At 38.5% G+C, this 19,515-nt stretch overlaps 1 protein-coding gene and 1 non-coding gene across 2 annotated transcripts in view; one reads left to right on the top strand and one right to left on the bottom strand.

Moving 5' to 3' along the window:
* The window catches only part of c18h20orf27 (chromosome 18 C20orf27 homolog), a 33,609-nt gene that overhangs the window by 5,473 nt on the left and 8,621 nt on the right, over positions 1-19,515 (bottom strand). The window contains exons 3-5 of the mRNA XM_004079849.4: positions 18,549-18,688; positions 8,669-8,807; positions 7,964-8,089 (exon numbers count right to left, since the gene is read on the bottom strand). Of these exons, the coding sequence (XP_004079897.1) occupies positions 7,964-8,089; positions 8,669-8,807; positions 18,549-18,688 (405 nt within the window). The remainder of the gene's footprint in view (positions 1-7,963; positions 8,090-8,668; positions 8,808-18,548; positions 18,689-19,515) is intronic.
* On the top strand, positions 614-684 carry trnag-gcc. The gene has a single exon. It is a non-coding gene; the product is annotated as a tRNA-Gly (tRNA).

Here is a 19,515-nt window from a genome sequence, read left to right as displayed (position 1 = left end):
TTGTTAAAGGCACTTTTGGTACTTTACCTTCATACTGAAATTAAATTAAATCTTAAACTCATACTATCTTTATTTATTGGAATTCAGCTGCTTTAAATTTGTGAATTGGCCACTTTTCGATGCTTTTGAGCAACGCTTGATTTTATTAGTTCAGCCTATTTGTCATAGAGCTTCTCTACTGGTATTTGCTTTATAGTTTAAAGGCATTTCTGATACAGAATAAATTTGTATTAACTGCATTTATTGCAGATCATGGCATTTTGTTATACATCTTCTTTGTTGAAAACTAGAAAACTAAAAGAAGAAAGTAAATGGTTTTTGGATTGGAGGAGTGAAGTGTTGTCTGCTGCTGTTAGTAGAGCAAAAGCAGAGTGAACAAAACTTTGAAGATCACCCGTTTAAAAAAATCTCTGGACAGTTTATTTGCACCAATCTAAATGTGTATCTATTATCTCTCAAGGGTCAAAGACAGAGAACAACACCAGTGTTGCTGTAATGCATTCTGAGAGCTGGGGGAAAGAGAGGGATTTTTACCCTCCCCCACACACAGATGGTGCTGCCTCCCAAATGACTGCAGGGAAATTGTTGACATGGTAATTCAACAGCAGCAGATGCATTGGTGGTTCAGTGGTAGAATTCTCGCCTGCCACGCGGGAGGCCCGGGTTCGATTCCCGGCCAATGCAATGTATCCTTTTCTTTTTTTCTTCAAACCTACATCATACTGTTTTATAACCTCGTCCACAACCAAACCACCAGTTAAAGAAGTATTTTAAATACAGATTTTACATTGTTTAACCACTCATCACAATGCCAAAAAAGATCTAAACATCTGTCTAGGTGGCTGTGGAGCAGGGGTCATCCGAACCGGCCAGGCCAATTTTCGTAGTTGATATTTGTTATTTTGAGGTATATCAGGATTGATCTATTTTTATCAGACGGGCCAATTTTAAACTGTTTTTTTGGCTCAAATCAGCTCCACTGTCTCCAGCATTGTACCGCCCATGGTACAATTTCACACTACTAGCAACTAGAGGTGCCCCTTTTACGCGTTACTAACCCGTTAACAAAAGAAATACCTTTGATCGGGCATTTATCAGGTTGCATTTTCTGTTCTTTAACGGTTGCTTTTTGTGTGTATTTTTACTTATTTATTTTTGTTTAAATTCCTCAGTAAATGCCACTTCTTTTTTGCTGTTTGTATTTATGTCTGTCTGTCTGTCTTTACATTTTGACCTCACTGAAGTCATTGAATTTATTCAACATCACTGAAGTCCCTGAATTTATTCAACATTTTTACTTTATTTAGTATGGAAAATTTTATGGAACTGTTTATCTTTCTTTTATGTATATCAGATGATCCTGAGGCTGCTACTCCCTGCACTTTTAGAAGCTATTTATTTGCGTTTTTATTTAATTTTTTCAAATAAACAGAGTTAATCGTTGGTGTTTGTATTATTCTAAACTTTGATGCCAGCATTTTTACTTTAACTGCAAATTGGCTTCAAATATCGGTTATTTGACTACTTGAATAATCGGTCCTGTAAAAAAAGCCAAAAAAAAAAAAACATTTCGGTTGATATCGACTGTGGAGTAGAGGCACAGAGGTTGATCGGAAAGTTTGGTTCCACTTAGCCTGCCCATGTATCAAAGTTTATCTGAAACAGACACTGAAACCCACATTGGTCATTATGGTCTGGCTTAGGGATGGGCTAATATAATTTTTCCAGCCGATACCGATATTTCCCCTGCAACAGCGGCCAATCGCCAATACTTGCAGATACTTTAGTGTCTACAGCAGGGGTCGGGAACCTTTTTGGCCAAGAGAGCCATAAACGCCACATATTTTTAAATGTAATTTCGAAAGAGCCATTCAATAATGTAGCGTCCCTTTCCCACAATGAGGCACGGAGACTTAACCTCTTTTAGGGTTCTGTATTCTGGTTACTGTAGACCGCAACGAACGCCATAAAATTAATTAAGCAAATCCTGAATCTCTCCCGCTGAGAAGAGAGCGCTTCTCCCAACTTTATATTCGCTCACTGCCGCGTCAGCCCTCCCATTTCCCTTATTCGGCCCATGGCTGAACCCCATTGGTCCAAACTACCTAACAACAGCCTGAGCGACAGAACTGAGGGCCAATCAGATCTCTGCTTGATGCGTTTAATGAACTCCAGAACTTTTAACGCGACCCAACACCCACCCAGTCCAACTCAGACCGCAACAATATGTTTAAAACTAAATATACAAATGAATGTGTGCATTTGATGTAATTTCAACATTTTTAAAGTACAATAAGTCTGTGGATTCTTTTTTAATAACATTGTTGTGTTGTTGCTGATAAATGATGAGTATTTCTCGTGGTAGTTTTGCTGATTGTCTAGTCTGGTTGATACGTGGAGTTTCTGCTTCACGCAGGCGTTGAGACTTTAAACGTGATCGTAGGTCTGAATGTTCTGTAGTTGTGACAGACTGATCACATCCAGACATGGAGCCAAACACACACTCACACGCTGCAGTGAGTGACGGGCAGCGGGTTTTACGATTTTACAATCCCTGCGCGGTTCACTGCCCCCCCCTGCTTTCTTCCTCTGACATCCAGTCCCCGCAACTGCGCGCTCTTTCGGGAGACGGGAGCGCGCAGTTTTAGGCACGTCAATTCACAGGTTTCCAGCTGTTACAAACTCTGTGAAATAATAGATAATAGTAACTGATGGTGCAGGCGCAGATTTTGTTCTCCAAGCACCGCTCATGCTGCGCGCCTCTGGCATCGCATCCCGCCCGAGAGAAGGACTGGTCTAATGAAAAAAAAAAAAAAAAGTATAATTAAAGATTTGTCTGTGAGCCACATGTGACCATCAAAAGAGCCATATATGGCTCGCGAGCCATAGGTTCCCGACCCCTGGTCTACAGTAACACAAAGTTTAGATAGTGGCTCAGGTGGTGTAAACGAGTCATCCAATGATCAAAGGATCTGCAGTTCGATCCCCACTCCCCCCAGTCAACCCCTGTTGTTTCCCTGGGCAAGAAACCCCAACAGTATGCTCCACTGGTGTGTGGATGCGCATGAATGCTCCCGGTGATGGTCATAGGCGCCATGTGAGCACCGAGAGCCACACCCCTCTGTCAGCCTGCCCCTACATCAGTAGCTTAGTATCACCAAGTATGAATGAGAACGGAATGAATGAATCATAAGCGCCTTAAGAGTCTGGAAAAGCGCATACAAAATTCAATCCATTAATATTATTATTATTGACCTTTTTATACAGCAAAGGATCATATAGGAACAAGTATAAATTTAAAACTGTCATATAAATATATCTATAATCTAGATCTATCTATAAGCATTCAGTCCATTTATTGAATATTGGACATAACTGTAAACCATAAGCATCCCATTGCCAGGGACCTATTTGGAAAAACACGTATCCGTATCAAAAAATAACATTTACTGGAAAAAAGTCAATTATTGACTATGACTGTAAACATAAGCTTTCAATCTATTAGGAACAAGTTCAAAAATACAGACACCGATAAACTGTAATTATGCAAATATCGTCCGATACCGATACTGGCACAGATGTTTGTGTGGTTAGCCCTTAATGAAGGCAGAAAAGCACTACATATGCCATGAAAAAGTTTTGAACTTCACAACAGCTAAAATAATCAAATTATTTTTGCACATTATTTTTGTTATTTCATAGAACTGTTATAATTGGCTTAGCGAAATGCAAAAAATGTCATTTTCATTCAGTCATTCATTTTCTTCCGTTTATCCCTTTCAGGGCCACGGGGCTGCCGGAGCCTATCCACTTATGGGCGAAGGCAGGGGACAGCCTGGACAGGTTGGCAGTCTGTCGCAGGGTCACACATATCACACACCCATGCACTCTTACATTCACACCTAGGGACATTTTGGAGTGACAAATTAACCTAAGAAGCATGTTTTTGGATGGTGGGAAGGAGCCGGAGACCCCGGAGAGAACCCACACATGTACGGGGACAACATGCAAACTCCACACAGAAAGGTCCCTCATTGGTGTTCTGTTTCAGGTCTCCCAGCTGGGAATTGAACAGGGGGCTTTCTTGCTGTGAGGCAAGAGCGCTAACCACTGCCCCACCGTGCAGCCCATATAAACATAATAATATCATATTAACTTGTTAATTCTTGTTAACAAAGAACAATGGCAACATCAGCAATGAAGATCAGCAACATTCATTTTTTATTACAAAGATTTCAACACACTTTAAAGACAAAGTTATGGAGTCCTATACTGTTCATAATTAAATGAATAAATATTTAATTCAATAAATAAATATGACCTCATGCAAATACACAATCAAACAATAAATCTCTCATAAATATATAAAAAGATCATGAAATTGTGAAAAACCTGCACACTAATTTTAAATTAGCCATTATATTATTCAATATATTTCATTTTGCTTTAAAAACCTGTTCATTATTTTAAAATATAATTTTAAAATATTCATTTTAATCATGTTGAATATTATTATAATTCTACGTCTTTTTTCAGAACCTTGGATTTCAAAATCAATATTTTCCAAAGTAGCTTTGTATTTATTTCATGTTGCTGTTTTTCAGAATGACTTATTTATTTCATGAAGAGCTTTTTCAGGAGAAGGACTCTGTCAATCAAACCAGACAAGGCGGAGACACCTTTGTGATTGGTTACTCCTTTACTCAGACATAAGCAGCAGCACCCTAACTACATTGATGGAAGATGCTTCAGCGAATGTGACGGCGCAAAACACTAGGGGGAGTATGCACCTCAACACATCCACAGTGTTACCAGAATTTGCGGATAAAATTTGCGGATAAAAATGGCTTTGGGTGAGTTTACATAATTTGGGTGATTCTGTGGTCGGTTCAGCGGTTTTCATCTTCTCATGAACATATAGCAGTGGTCTAAGTTAGGCTGGGTGGCTGTTGGAGTTCCACTACGCTTCTATGAACTGAACTTCCATGAACGCACTATGCGGCATGTGTGAGGAGCTACCAGCTAATATTTTTAGCCTGATAGCCACATGTGGAGGGGTGTCTGTGATTATCTCACTTACAATGCATGGATGCACAATGCACACGGAGAGTGTTCAGTGATCAGGTTTATTTATTTTGAATAGTTCTACATGATATCAATGTTTCCATGTTTGAGTTCATGAGATCATCCCAGAGAGAGGCTCTGCTTCAACTCCTGCAGTCAAACTACGTCTTAACTTACGTGTAAAACAGAGCGCGCAGCAAGTGTGTGTGTGTGTGAGCGCAAGTTAAGGGTCTGTTGCTCAGTTCGCCAGAAAAGCAATAATAAAAAAAGGTTTCCTCCAAAGTACAGAGCCTGATTCTTTTATTAACCCGCTCTGGAGGCGTCCGAACGGGGAAGTGAACCTCAAATCAAACCCCGGATCTCCGCTGCGTTTTCCGAACACTGTCAGAAACGTCATCGAAGGAAAGGTTCAACATTTTCCCCGAGAGGGAAAAATAAAACCAGTGGACCTGATTTATAATCATTGTCTCAATGAAAATAAAAAAATATCATAAGGTTCAGGAGGCCCGACCAGGCCTGTTCCGCTTTCCCCAGCCGGTCTGGCCGCCAGCTCGCCTCCTGCGAGCCGACATAGTGTAAGGCACGATGTGACGTCAGATTGGATCTGTGAGCACAGACAGCAGAGCTGTGTTAGCTGCAGAGCAGAGAAGAGCTCTGAATGAATGGCGTGAGAATGAAGAGTGTTTCAATGGGGAACTTCGAGACGTGGACGACCGGAGCTCCTCTGTGGTTTGGTCCACACAAACCCTCAAACTACAAAATGTTTGCATCTTCTGCAGCAGACAGATTGTTTGACTCTATTTGATCTTCAAATGTCAGCATGGCGTGCAGATATCACTGAAATCTGTCATCTCTCTGACTGGTACACCGCTGAGCGGGTATTGAGGAATATGAGTCGATTTCCATGGATGAGCCAATGAGCGTTTAGATCCCGCCCACTTTCACTGATTGACAGATAGACTCGTTCTCCTGAAAAAGCTCTTCATGAAATAAATAAGTCATTCTGAAAAACAGCAACATGAAATAAAAACAAAGATACTTTGGAAAATATTGATTTTGAAATCCGAGGTTCTGACGTAGAATTATAATAATATTCAACATGATTAAAATGAATATTTTAAAATTATATTTTAAAATAATGAACAGGTTTTTAAAGCAAAATGAAATATATTGAATAATATAATGGCTAATTTAAAATTAGTGTGCAGGTTTTTCACAATTTCATGATCTTTTTATATATTTATGAGAGATTTATTGGTTGATTGTGTATTTGCATGAGGTCATTTATTTATTGAATTAAATATTTATTCATTTAATTATGAACAGTATAGGACTCCATACAAAGTTAGAATACTATAATCAAAAAAATGATCAAATAAGGGATTAAACAGTGAGTCTGGACCTGATTTTCATCTTTGAAACTTTTGCTCAACATGTGATGAATCACCATTTTTACAATAAATCTATGTTAACCATTTGTTAACCAAGTGTTGCTGATATTGTGTACGGATGTTGCGTGAAAACTGATTAAAGATCAGAAAGTTTATACTTTTTAATTTTCAAGCTCAATGCTTACATAGTAATTAGTAAAAAAAATATGCAGCACTCATAATCACACAAACTGCAGTAGTGTAAAAAAATTAATAATCACATTATTGTATCATGAAGATGACCCTTGAATTAATGTAGGAAAATTACTAATGATCCTCTAGAAGTTGAACCCTTTGATTTAGGAAAGTATCTTTTTAAAATGTCCAAATATCTGATTTTCTATGTTAAAAAATTGACATGTATCCATAAAGAAAGAAAGGATAAAAATATAAACATTTTATCTAATATGTATGCAAAATACATAAGACTAAAAAACAGATTTTTTTTTCTAGTCTTAAAGTTAGCTTTGCTCTGCAGCAAAATTGCTGTTTTTCCTCAACCAGGCTCTTATCTAACAGCAGATGTACAGTGAGGTGTAGGAACAGCTTGATCCACTGATCTGGTTTTCATCCGTCTCAATTACAAATATGTAGACAGATGTCCAGGTCATGAGACTAAAACTACAGACTCAGAGCTGATTCCCCCTCAAACACACAAAAGCATGAACACAAAAATAAACTGGCACATTGTCAGCCATCCTTATGCAGGCAGACGAGACCCCCCCACACACACACACTTTACCTAATTCTCCATCTGCTTACACAAATACCAGGAATCCAATTCACTTCTGCTAACACAGGGTTAACTGGCAGAGAGAGAAACTAATCTAAACACAAGATGAAATACCAGAAAAACGAAAGACACACCAAAAACTGAAACTGGTATGTGAATGTTTCATTGGTTACTAACTATATTCTATTGACTATTCAATTATGTCAGTTCTATAGAATTATAAATAAAGCAAAAACATTTTTTAATGATTTAAAAAGCGACTGACCAGCTATTGACCAGCAGGAGGCAGTAGTGCAGTAAAATCCAGCTTTTATTTCTCTGCAAGACCCCTTAATAAAGGTCGACAATACCAGGTGAAAATGTGTGAATATTACTCATATCTTGGGTCTTTTGTGTAACAACCAATAAACGGAGACATTAGGTAGTAAAATCAGATTTTTTTTAAATGTTGACATAGGTTTTGTGGTTAGTGTTCATCACTGTATTATCAAGGTTAAAGTTTAAAGTTAAAAGTTTAAGTTTTTGAGAACTCCAATAAAAAGATTGAAATCATTTTTAAACACAAGTAATTCTTAAAAGCCCAATAATTTCAGTCATTTTAAAGCTGTACCAAATAAAGATTTATAATGTTTTCTGTGTTGCAGATCTGGCAGGCCAAAGAGTGCTGAAACATCTCCATATCAGCACAGGACATCAAGATCATTATCTGATAATGATCTTGATAAAACAACCTCACCCATGACTCTGGCATGAACTTTGACTCTGACACAGACGTCATCATTGGTCTCGCTTAGCAGCAGCACCTCCTCACACAGAACTCCCTCCTGCAGGGCCATGTACTCGCATGCAACCTTTAGGCCTCCTAGAAACAATAGAAAACACAAAGCAGAGGACTGTTTGTTCATTTTTTTTTCAGCATTCAATTCACAAACCATATGTCAGCTGTAATTTATCTGAATGACAACCATATATGTCAACACAGGTGACTCATAAATAAAGAGTCAGGAATTTATTAAACACAGCAGTGCAGTAGTTAGAATCCACCGAGGCCTGGACACGGCAGCTGGGAGGGTAATAGGAAGGCTGTGGGAAAGAGCTGAACATAAAGGTCAATAACCTCCTTCAGTTACAGGCAGTTCAGTGGGCATCCCTCCCCCGGCATATTAGAGGATCCCCTTTAGCACATTTCAGCATTTTTATTGGCCGAAGTTTGTAGAAACAAATCTATGAAAGCAGCTGCTCCAGCCGTCACGTGTGTCGAATGTTTGTGTTGGAGTTTGATTTTTGAAGTTAGTTCACTGCATTGAATCTATGTGACCTGTCTGCTGTAATCACAGGTTACATGCAGCTACAGTTTGCAATGCTTTTTACACTGCAATGCTGGTTAAGAGCATTAATACCAATTATTTTAGCTCTCTTGTAAATGTATTCTATTACTAACCCTCTGGAGCAGGTAGGATGTTGGTGATCCGCAGATGAGGACTTGGCACTGGTGCTGGGCACACGTTTTTACCCAGACCTGGCACCTCTGGTAGGGTGAAGACAATCTCATAGCGATGCTGGGTCTTCAAGAAGCCAACCTGAGAGGGATTGAAACAGGGACATTTGCCTTTTTTCTAAAAGACTTCCAAACAATCTTCCAATAAAAAAAAAGTTTTTTTTAAATTTCTAAAAAGGATTTTTTTTTAAAAGTGTTAATACCCCAGATGTGAGAATATACAGTAGTATGAGAAAGTTTGGGCACCCCCCCTATAATTTTCAAGATTTTTCTTCATAAATCATTGGTTGTTTGGATCATCAATTTCAGTTAAATATATCATATAGCACAGGGGTGGCGAACAGGTTTGACACCAAGAGCCGAATATTTTCACTGTGAGAGTCAAAGAGCCACACCACACACTGACCTGCCAAGACGTACACACAAACACGCAATTAAAGCCATATTATTTTCCATAAAACACTCATAAAACACTCCATAAAACACTCATAAAACAAGGAAAGTGTCCACCTTCAGTACACACATCAAATGCAGCTTAGCCAGAGTTAACAACTCGACTACCCTGGAGGTCAGCTACCCCCTCCACACACACAGGCACCTCTCTCTCATCACACACCCACACACTCTTTTCTCCGCCTCTCTCTGACCAACACAACTACTCAGTGACGTGCAGTGAGGTTGATGGCTGGTGAGGCACTGAGTCCTCTGAAGTCAGATTTCATTCATTCATTTTCTATTCCGTTTTATCCCTTTCGGGGTCACGGGGCTGCCGGAGCCTATCCCGGCCACTTATGGGCGAAGGCAGGGGGACACCCTGGGCAGGTCGCCAGTCTGTCGCAGGGTAGTGTGTCCACAATCACACATCCATTCACTCTCACACTCACACCTATGGACAATTTAGAGTTGCAAAATTACCTTTGAAGCATGTTTTTGAACATTGAAGTCAGATTTATGATGATAAAACCTGAATATGTCACCATTCATCATTGTATCTAATCGAAATCACTTTTCTGAAAAAAACAAAAAAAATCTATCTTTATCTTCTTTGTCATTTTCAGAAGTATTGTCAGAAGTTAATTTTGGGATTTCCTTGGCAATTAAGGTTTTTTTTTTAACCATGGCCATATGTTTATTTAAATTATTATATTGTTTTGTTCATCTTGAGACAGGGATTATTGTTTTCAATTTTCACAATATTCTAGTAAGAGATAGGCGAACAACACAGAAACACCCCTTTTGCAAGCTTGGTACACTAACACCATTAAAAATCTCTAAACTTTAAAGCCAACATTTTATCCCCAAGTAGCTTACCAATGATGCTCAAAGAGTTAGAAGAAGATGCATGACAATCCCAAGGGGTTTAAATTTGTAGGTGGTAGTAAAGGTTATTTTTGGGGGGAAACTCATGATGGAGGCCTCTACCTAACAAAAAAGGTCAACAATTGTGGTTGTGGACTTATTCTACTGGCATGTGTGTGAAATTTTTTGAAAATCTCTCGAACACAAGTCTTCTTTCCCATTTTGTGGGAAAATGTGAAAAAGGCACACTGTCACACTTTGACTGCCAAGCCGTAGGTCCTGTGGCTATCCTATAATTTTAAAACTTCCTTTGGAAACACCTGCTGCGCGTGTTTTGGTGTTGTTAATGGGTTTTTGGCCCCATTCATAAATTCTTTGACTATTTCTTTTCACTGTGATGTCATCTTTTTATTCTTATTCATTTCTTGAATGGCATGGGGGGGTCGTTCATTATACCGAAAATTCACTTTAATTGGGGACGAGGTGCATACAAATTTTGGTGAGTTTTTGAGAATGTTGTGGGGGCAAAGTTTTCACTCAAATTCACATTAAAGGAAGAAGAATTGCAAAAACCACATGGTCCTAGTACTCCAGGGGGGTGTTCCAGAAAGCAGGTTATGCTAGCTCCCACGGTAAGTTCGAGGCTAAGGAAGCGGATAACCTCAGCTTTTGGTTCCAAAAACAGAGTTATGTTTCAGGGTATGCTTAGTTGCCATAGCAACTCATGCTCTGAACATAACCTGGTCTGGAGCAGGTTTAGTTGAAGATTAGTTTGTTTTCAGAGAGGTGAAGCAGCATGGTGTGTCCCTTTGAAGATAATTTAGTGGATGAAGAAGCTCAGATAATACTTTTTCCACCGTGAGAGGGTGATAAGACCACGTATCGATGTTGTAGAGTAAACTATTTACATTGATCTAACTTAATTATTGGCTTCAGTTAAGATAAATCATTTTTTTGAGTTCAGTCAACCTAAAAATAACACATAGCTATCAGACATTTACTCAACTTTTATTCAAATTAATTCAATTAAGTAGGTGTAACTTTGATGCTGCTGTTAGATCGGACGCGCAAGGAATTGTGGGATACCATTCCCTTTGCCTGTCTGGACGGATTTGGGTACAAGTGTAGGTTTTTGTCTAAATATGTTTAGTTGTAGCTGTTTTACTGTGTTTTGCCGAGTTATTTTACCCAGTTATGATTAATGCTTTTTGCACCATTAGTGAGAGGGAGGGAGAGGATGATGAGTTTATTTGCACCCCTAGTGCAATAGTATGGTATGCGAACTGAAATTACAGTCAATCATGAATCATAAATCATAAATTAAGATGGAAAAATATTTAATTGAATAAGTTTAATATGACATTTAGTTCGATAAATATGTAAATTTGGGTTGTATAAACAATTGAGTTGGATAGACATAAGAAATTAGGTTGAATAAATTTAACTCAATTACTTGTTACCAACTGAATCAATTCATTTCACTTTTATAAGTTGTATATATATATATATATACACACATCACAATGTAATTGGAAATAAGATCAGAAACTCGTGCGTTTACTCTGTTCTTTTTCTCCAAGCAGAAACTCTTTCATTTGTTGATGCAGCCGTGTTACTTTTTTGATGGACGTATAATCTTCATACGCAGTCATTAAAATGTCTGTCTAACTGAAGTATAGCGTTCTCTTTTTTTCTCCACGTATTTCCATGGTGACTCCGGAAATCTGCGATCTATTGAGAATGTCTTTATGTACTTGCTGTGCACGTGCATTAACCCAGGGTTACCAAGTCGAGCGTAATTACACCAACTCATATCCGGTCTTTTGGAACAGACATACCCAGAGTAAGTAAGACTTCAGCCAGAGTTCAGGGTTAAAGTCAGGGTAGTTAAATTTGCCTTCTGGAATACCCCCCAGGACTGCTGCAGGGCATAATAATAAACAAAAAATAATAATAAAGAGCAGGAAAAAAACAGGATAACAGATGGTAAAAACAGCAGAAATGAATCTGACCATTGGTTATATTGTGACTGGTGGCAGTTTTCTATTTGGAAGAGAAAAACTAATAAAAGAGGAATATTTCCACCGAGGAGTGAGGAAATCCTCATGCAAGAGACAAGATCAAAAGACTGGATAAGGAGGTGCATGCAGCAATAGATAACGTGTAAAGCCCCCCAGGCTAGAGCCACATAGGGCAGCTGTAACCCCACATGACCCCGGCTTACATCAATAGGCAAGGCGGAGGCTTGAAGCTGTGTTTGCTGAAAAGCACGACAGCCAGCATTAAAAGAGACCACTCCAGGGAAAAGCAATAATCAATCTGTAATAGCAATGTGAAAGATGGACGAATTCAAAAACAAAAACAAAAACTTATTAAAAACAAGTTGACACACTATGACATGGTTTTACTCAAGAAATGTTGATTCATAGTTGTGGTAAACACAATACATGATGAGTACTACATGATCCATGCATGTGAGCTAAACAAAAAAGTGGCTGACGTGAAGCTGTATTAATAATGGAGGGCTCATGGGAGCCAATTCTATTCCTTTAGTAATTCAATATTAAATCTATCGTATGTTGTAGAGGGAATGACACATGTGGCGCTCTGATAAATCCACTGTCATCACTCCAGTTTAGATGCAACCATTATTTTGTCTTGTTCTTTATTGCACCCTAATGTAAGCAACTGTTCTTTAAACAGTTTATTCAGGAGACTAATTGTGTTCTTCGCTTGTGACGTCACCCACAAAAAATGCCTTGCTTATGGTTTCAATCAAACACAGTCAATCGAGTCGCCATTTTTCCATGATACATCTGTCGCCGTTGGAACCATATGTCCTCAGTAAGCCGTGATTGGTCCATCTACATTTCTATGGCATCCACTCTCTCTAATCAGGAGTCAGCACATTAGAAGGCCACACCCCTTCCACTGAAAGTGGGCTCGGGAGAATCTGTCAATCAAACGCTTTGAACATTCAACACGAGGCCACCTACTTTTATTTTGGCATCTGATTTGTCAGTTCATACAGTGCCTTGTGAAAATATTCGGCCCCTTGAACTTTCCAAACTTTTGCCACATTTCAGGCTGCAAACATAAAGATATAAAACTGCAATTTTTTGTGAAGAATCAACAACAAGTGGGACACAATCACGAAGTGGAATGAAATTTATTGGATATTTCAAACTTGTTTAACAAATAAAAAAATGAAAAATTGGGAATGAAAATTAATTAGCCCCCTTAAGTTAATACTTTGTAGCGCCACCTTTTGCTGTGATTACAGCTCTAAGTTGCTTGAGGTATGTCTCTACCAGTTTTGCACATCGAGAGACTGAAATTTTTGTCCATTCCTTCTTGCAAAACAGCTGGATCTCAGTGAAGTTAGATGGAGCGTGTTTGTGAACAGCAGTTTTCAGTTCTCTGCACAGATTCTTGATTGGATTCAGGTCTGAACTTCGACCTGGCCATTCCAACACCTGGATATGTTTATTTGTGAACCAGTCCATTGTAGATTTATGGTTTGGATCATTGTCTTGTTTGAAGACAAATCTCTGTCCCAGTCTCAGGTATTTCGCAGACTCCATCAGGTTTTCTTCCAGAATGCTCCTGTATTTGGCTCCATCCATCTTCCCATCAATTCTACCCATCCTCCCTGTCCCTGCTGAAGAAAAGCAGGCCCAGACCATGATGCTGCCACCACCATGTTTGACAGTGGAGAAGGTATCTTCAGGGTGATGAGCTGTGTTGCTTTTTATGCCAAACATAACGTTTTGCATTGTTGCCAAAAAGTTCAACTTTGGTTTCATCAGACCAGAGCACCTTCTTCCACATGTTTGGCGTGTCTCCCAGATGGCTTGTGGCAAACTTTAAACAAGATATTCATGGATATCTTTAAGAAATTGCCTTCTTCTTGCCAGTCTTCTATAAAGGCCAGATTTGTGCAGTATACCACTGATTGATGTCCTATGGACAGACTGTCCCACCTCAGCTGTAGATCTCTGCAGTTCATCCAGAGTGATCATGGGCCTCTTGGCTGCATCTCTGATCAGTCTTCTCCTTGTTTGAGCTGAGTTTAGACGGACGGCGGAGTCTTTTATAGATTTACAGTGGTCTACTCCTTCCATTTCAATATTATTCCTTGCACAGTGCTCCTTGGGATGTTTATAGGTTAAGAAATCTTTTTGTACCCAAATCCAGCTTTAAACATTTCCATAACAGTATCTCGGACCTGAATGGTGTGTTCCTCGTTCTTCATGATGCTTTCTGCGCTTTAAACGGACCTCTGAGACTATCACAGAGCAGGTGCATTTACAAGGAGACCTGATTACATACAGGTGGATTCTATTTGTCATCATTAGTCATTTAGGTCAACATTGGATCATTCAGAGATCTTCACTGAACATCTGGACAGTTTGCTGCACTCAAAGTGAAGGGGCTGAATAATTTTGCTCGCCCAGTGTTTCAGTATTTTTTTGTTAAACAAGTTTAAAATATCCAATACATTTCGTTCCACTTCATGATTGTGTCTCACTTATGGCTGAACTGTGGCAAAAGGTTGAAAAGTTCAAGGGGGCTGAAAACTTTCGCAAGGCACTGTAACTTGAATAACCTACAGTACAGTGTACAGCTACAGCAAAAATACCATGAAAAAATTAGGGTTAACAAGAACATGTTAATAAAAGTTAGCAGAGCAAAAACGGTTTTCTGACGAACATACTAACTGAGTTAACAGCTGTCTATTTTTCCGGTGGGTACTCCCTATTTGGAATGCGAGGGGGGAGGGGTTGTTCAGTAAAGTTCTCATTTACTGTCAACGGAAGCACACTCGGCCTCGTTTCACATCATCCCTTTGTTTACCCTCTTATCCGCTAGCTTTTCTTCTATCACGAGAAAAAGGCTACAGGAACATGTTTAAAAAAAAAAAAAAAAAAAAAATCAAGATTTTTATTGGAGTGGCCCTTTAAATTCCAGTAATTAGGGGTGTTCAAATAAAGATAAAATAAAGATGTATTCTGAACTACTTTCTTTTTGGTGCTTCTACATTAGATATTTTGGGGAAATAAAAAAGTTGTTCGCCAATCAACATGAAACTTACAGATTAGGAGATATGATTAGCAGAAGGCTGCATGTGAGAAGGCTTATAACACTTAAATACTGGTACATTAAAAAATATTATTTTGATCAAATTAGCACCAATAAATACCAGCTGGTCATCGTAAATGAGCTACTCTTGGTTTTTTTTGTCAATATTTCTCAAAATAAACACATTTTTCATTCTTTATTATTCAGTTACTTTATGTAACAGAAGTGCAGTACACCAGTGAGTAAAACTGTTAGTTGTCTGTACTTTCCTTTCAGTAGTCACTGTTGGAAAACAGACAACATAAAATCACAAATCTTAACTCTTAAACAAGTTTGGATTGTATATCATAGCTACTTCCATATCTCTGCCCAACCACTGTCATGTTAAACAGAAAAATCTCTGTTGTTTTGGTCAGACAACACATGACAGACTAACATGCAGATATTTGCAATTCAAATCGTGTTCACAATGGTTGCTTGAATGCCATTTTTCAGCCCACATACTCCCACTTCATCTTTGCTCCATTTGAAGATGAGCAAACCAAGCCTTCTGTTTCCATAACAACAACCCTCCAAACCACCACAGCCACTGATATATTCTATGCGAAGAAGCCAGAACTGACTGTGAGGACTGCACAAAGACAGTCAAGCATGCTTGGAAAGATCTGACAAAAGCATACACTCAACAGAAACAAAATGAAAAAAAAATACTTGTATGTACACGGACGGACGGACGGACGGACGGACGGACGGACGGAGGGACGGACGGAGGGAGGGACAGACAGACAGACAGACAGACAGACAGACAGACAGACAGACTAAAATATAATGGAAATAAAAAATTATTAATGAAGGCTTAGCGACTAAGAGCAATATTTTTCTATGCAGGGTTAGGGTTAGGGTTGTAATACAGTTTAGCATTCAATACAGTAAAAAAGTACTGCAGTATTTCCTATTTCTCCGAACTTCTAAAGACCTGAATCATAAAAAGAAACCGTTTAATTTGTCAAATCCACTAGGATAAGAAAAAAGTTCTAAAAAAGAGACACTGTGGCAGATAATTGAAGAACAAAAACGTTTTTGGAACAAGTTATTTTAGGCAATAATTCACCTGCAGGCTTTTCTAAAGCCTCAATGAAGAAGTTTTTGAGAGTTTTTTTGATTTCAGTGTCAGCCACTTCGGAAAGATCAAATTCACTACCTGTTAAATTAAGAGGTTTATGTGTGTACCTTTCAGAAAACACTTAGCTGTGTGCCTTTAAATTGACTTTGCAATAGCTGCTTCTCTGGGGTTTGTTTCCTCATGACGAACAGAGGGCAACCAGGCTAGAAGCACTGAGGCACAATGGAGGCTTCAGCGAGTCCACATAACTTTGTTTTTCTGCATCTGCAAGCTTTATTGTGCAAGCATCAACAAAAACACAAAACACACGTGACAAGCCTGTCCACACATGATAACACGACAATCGTTGCTTTATAAATTTGTCTGCGGTTTATCGGTTCCTTCTTTCCTACTCTGTTTATGTCGGCTACGGTGGCCGTTTTGGTTCGGCTGTTCCGCTCCTAGGACGGATTGTATTCAGACTGAGAAATCTCAGAGCGAACTGAAGCTCCTTCCAATTGGAAATGAACCAGGACCACCTGGAGAGATGGTTCAGAGAGCAGTTCCTGGTCCTGGATCAGGATGCGCTTATGTGTTTCCAGAAACGAACTCTGGTTCACTTTTAAGTTGACCAAATGTGTCCAGTCTGAAGAAACCCTGAGACACCTTGCACGAATTGCTGCTCAACACACCCATAAATGCTTCAAAATGTTTTCTTGTTATTTCTAAAAAAAAGAAAAAAGAAACATTTAAAAATACTGTTAAAAATGTGCTTCCCAGAAATTTGTATTACCTTAGCGACACCTAAATACCATGCTCCGTGACATACTGTAATTTTTAGACCATTTACGCAATCAACGTATATCAGCTCATTTTGTCAAAGAGAAAAGTAGCTTTTTATATCAGCTTTGGACTCAGCAAAGACAGAGTCAGCTGATTTACATTGATTAGGTAAACATTTCACTACTTAAGAGTGCTGCCTATCTGCGCTTCAGAATCCACTGGAACTTGTTAATTGTGGAAATGGCTGTGATTTTGAGTTACAGCAGTCAAAAGAATGTCAACATTGGATAAAGGGTTAATGTTTACAAGCCTAGTTTCTACCAATCAACGTAAACCAGGCAGGAACAAAAGACAGTGGAAAGGTGTTTGGTCATTACATGTTCTAGTACTTTTTTAAGACCTTGCTTAAAAAGTTGAAAATGACTATTAATTGCTCTATTGCTCACATCCATTTTTTCAGGATCCATTTTAGTTTCCGATGATGATGATGATGTAGCTCCACATGGAATCAGTTTTTGCTTTTGCTTTTTGTCTATTGAGCAATTTTTGAGCCATTATTCCAAGCGCAACACTCACTGTTTTGAGTGTAAAAATTTAAAAATGTTGTGTGCTCAAAAATTACTTTGCACTAGAAACAGTAAAAAATATGAGCAATCAAAACAATTTTAACTCTGGAAACTGAAAAATATATGCCGACAAAACAATACTAGTCTCTTCTGCGCTCTAAGCAGAGCAGGTCAGTTTGTTACAAATGTGCCACAAAAGCCACCAAATTAAAGAGATGGATATGAAGGATGATGCTTGTTGGCCAGAAATTCTTCCAATCGTGCAGAAACCTGATCCAGGCTACAATCTAATTGGAAGAATTTCTGACAATTTAGCAGAAGAGTGAATTTCTCTCAAGTGAAAATTGTTTTGATTGCAAATACATGTTTCAGTTTCAAGGGGAATTTTTCTGTTTCAAGTGCAAAAGATTTTATTTTATGTTTTACACTAAAAACAGTGAGTGTTGCGTTTGGACTTATGGCACATGAACGTACATCGTGGTCTATATTTGCCAATCTGATGAGTATTGATGCACAGCTTTTTGGTAGAAATTTCTGAGAAATTGAGATTTGAGATTTCTGAGAAGATTTTAGGGCACAATTGTAGATTTGGACACCTCCACAAAATGTTGAACGCCCTATATAGTGCAGGAACCGGAAAGTATTGAGGGAATTTGGACACAACCCAAATGTTTTAAATAAAGGGATGCATCACGTTGCTTTTTCTTTTTCTATGCTACTGTAAATAAATCTGCAACACCTGGTAGTCCACTATCCAGCTACTTCCCAACATCACTGCAAAAGGAATTTGCTTTAGCAAATTTTAAATGAAATCAAATTTTAACCATGTGCCTTTTTTTAACCTTTTATTCATTTTTTTTTCTTCTTTTTTTCCCTCAGCTGTTAGCCTTGTGATTCCAAGGTGGAAACTGAGAATTATGCTCATTTGGTTTTGGCTAAATTAAAAACTACCGGTACATCAAATGCGTGAGAAATGTTGAAATGAACACACCTTCACCATGAAGTTGCCATCATCCTCCTGAGTCACCATGACCACCGAGTCATGCAGTTTCTCATCAAAATGAACATGTGATGGGACTCCAGTAGAAGGAGGTTCCTCTGAGAAGTGGACACCTCCTGCCTTTGAACACACTGCAAAAAAATTAGGAGGAATCAGCTTCTGAAACCCTGACATACATAAACATAAACAAAGATGCATCAAATTGCCAGTTGAAATGATGCACACATGAAGTTATACATTGATGATCCCAAAGGTAAGTCCAAAGCCATAAAGAGCTATTTTCAGCGACAGGACCATCAGTCAATATCACTTTACAGACACTTATATTTCAGGCTCTTTGGGAACTTTGGGTCAAGAAAAGGGTTAAGAGCTCAATGTGTTTTTACTGCTGTTAGTTGACACTGAGAATTTGACATTCGTTGTTCCAGCCTAGGCATTTACCCGCTGTGCGAGAGAAATGGAAACTTGTTCTGCAAATAAACAGCCTCTCCCCAGAGAGCCTGATTCAAAAACAACAAACAATTTGTTCTTTAAAAGCACTGAGCCTAATATTTAGATGATTGGTCCAGATGAGTTTGAACCATGTAGTTAACAATAAAGATCTAATTAATAAAAACTATATTGATAATACGCTATCTGTAAAGAGGTGCAGAAATGTGAACTTAAATAAATGTAACTGTTTATAAAAAACTAAAAAAAAAAGAGAGAGATGCTATAATTCCCAAGAGCATGCCTGCCTTGTCTTAGTTCACTACGTAACACAAACTTCCAATTATTTTAGATCTGATCAAAAACTACCAAAACTGATGGCAAAATGCTTTGTGACTACAGCCTCTAGGCATCTCTCTTTAAGGAGGACTTTAATCTTTTGTCATTTCGACCCCGACTAAATATCCTTCCTTGGAAAGGCAAGACATAAAAATAATAATGCCAAATATTGAAATACAATTTTGTTATG

Source organism: Oryzias latipes, chromosome 18 (genome assembly GCF_002234675.1).
Source record: "Oryzias latipes chromosome 18, ASM223467v1".
Taxonomy (NCBI): Eukaryota; Metazoa; Chordata; class Actinopteri; order Beloniformes; family Adrianichthyidae; genus Oryzias; species Oryzias latipes.
The sequence above is the reverse complement of the archived record's forward strand: the minus strand, read 5'-3'. Positions and strand labels throughout refer to the sequence as shown.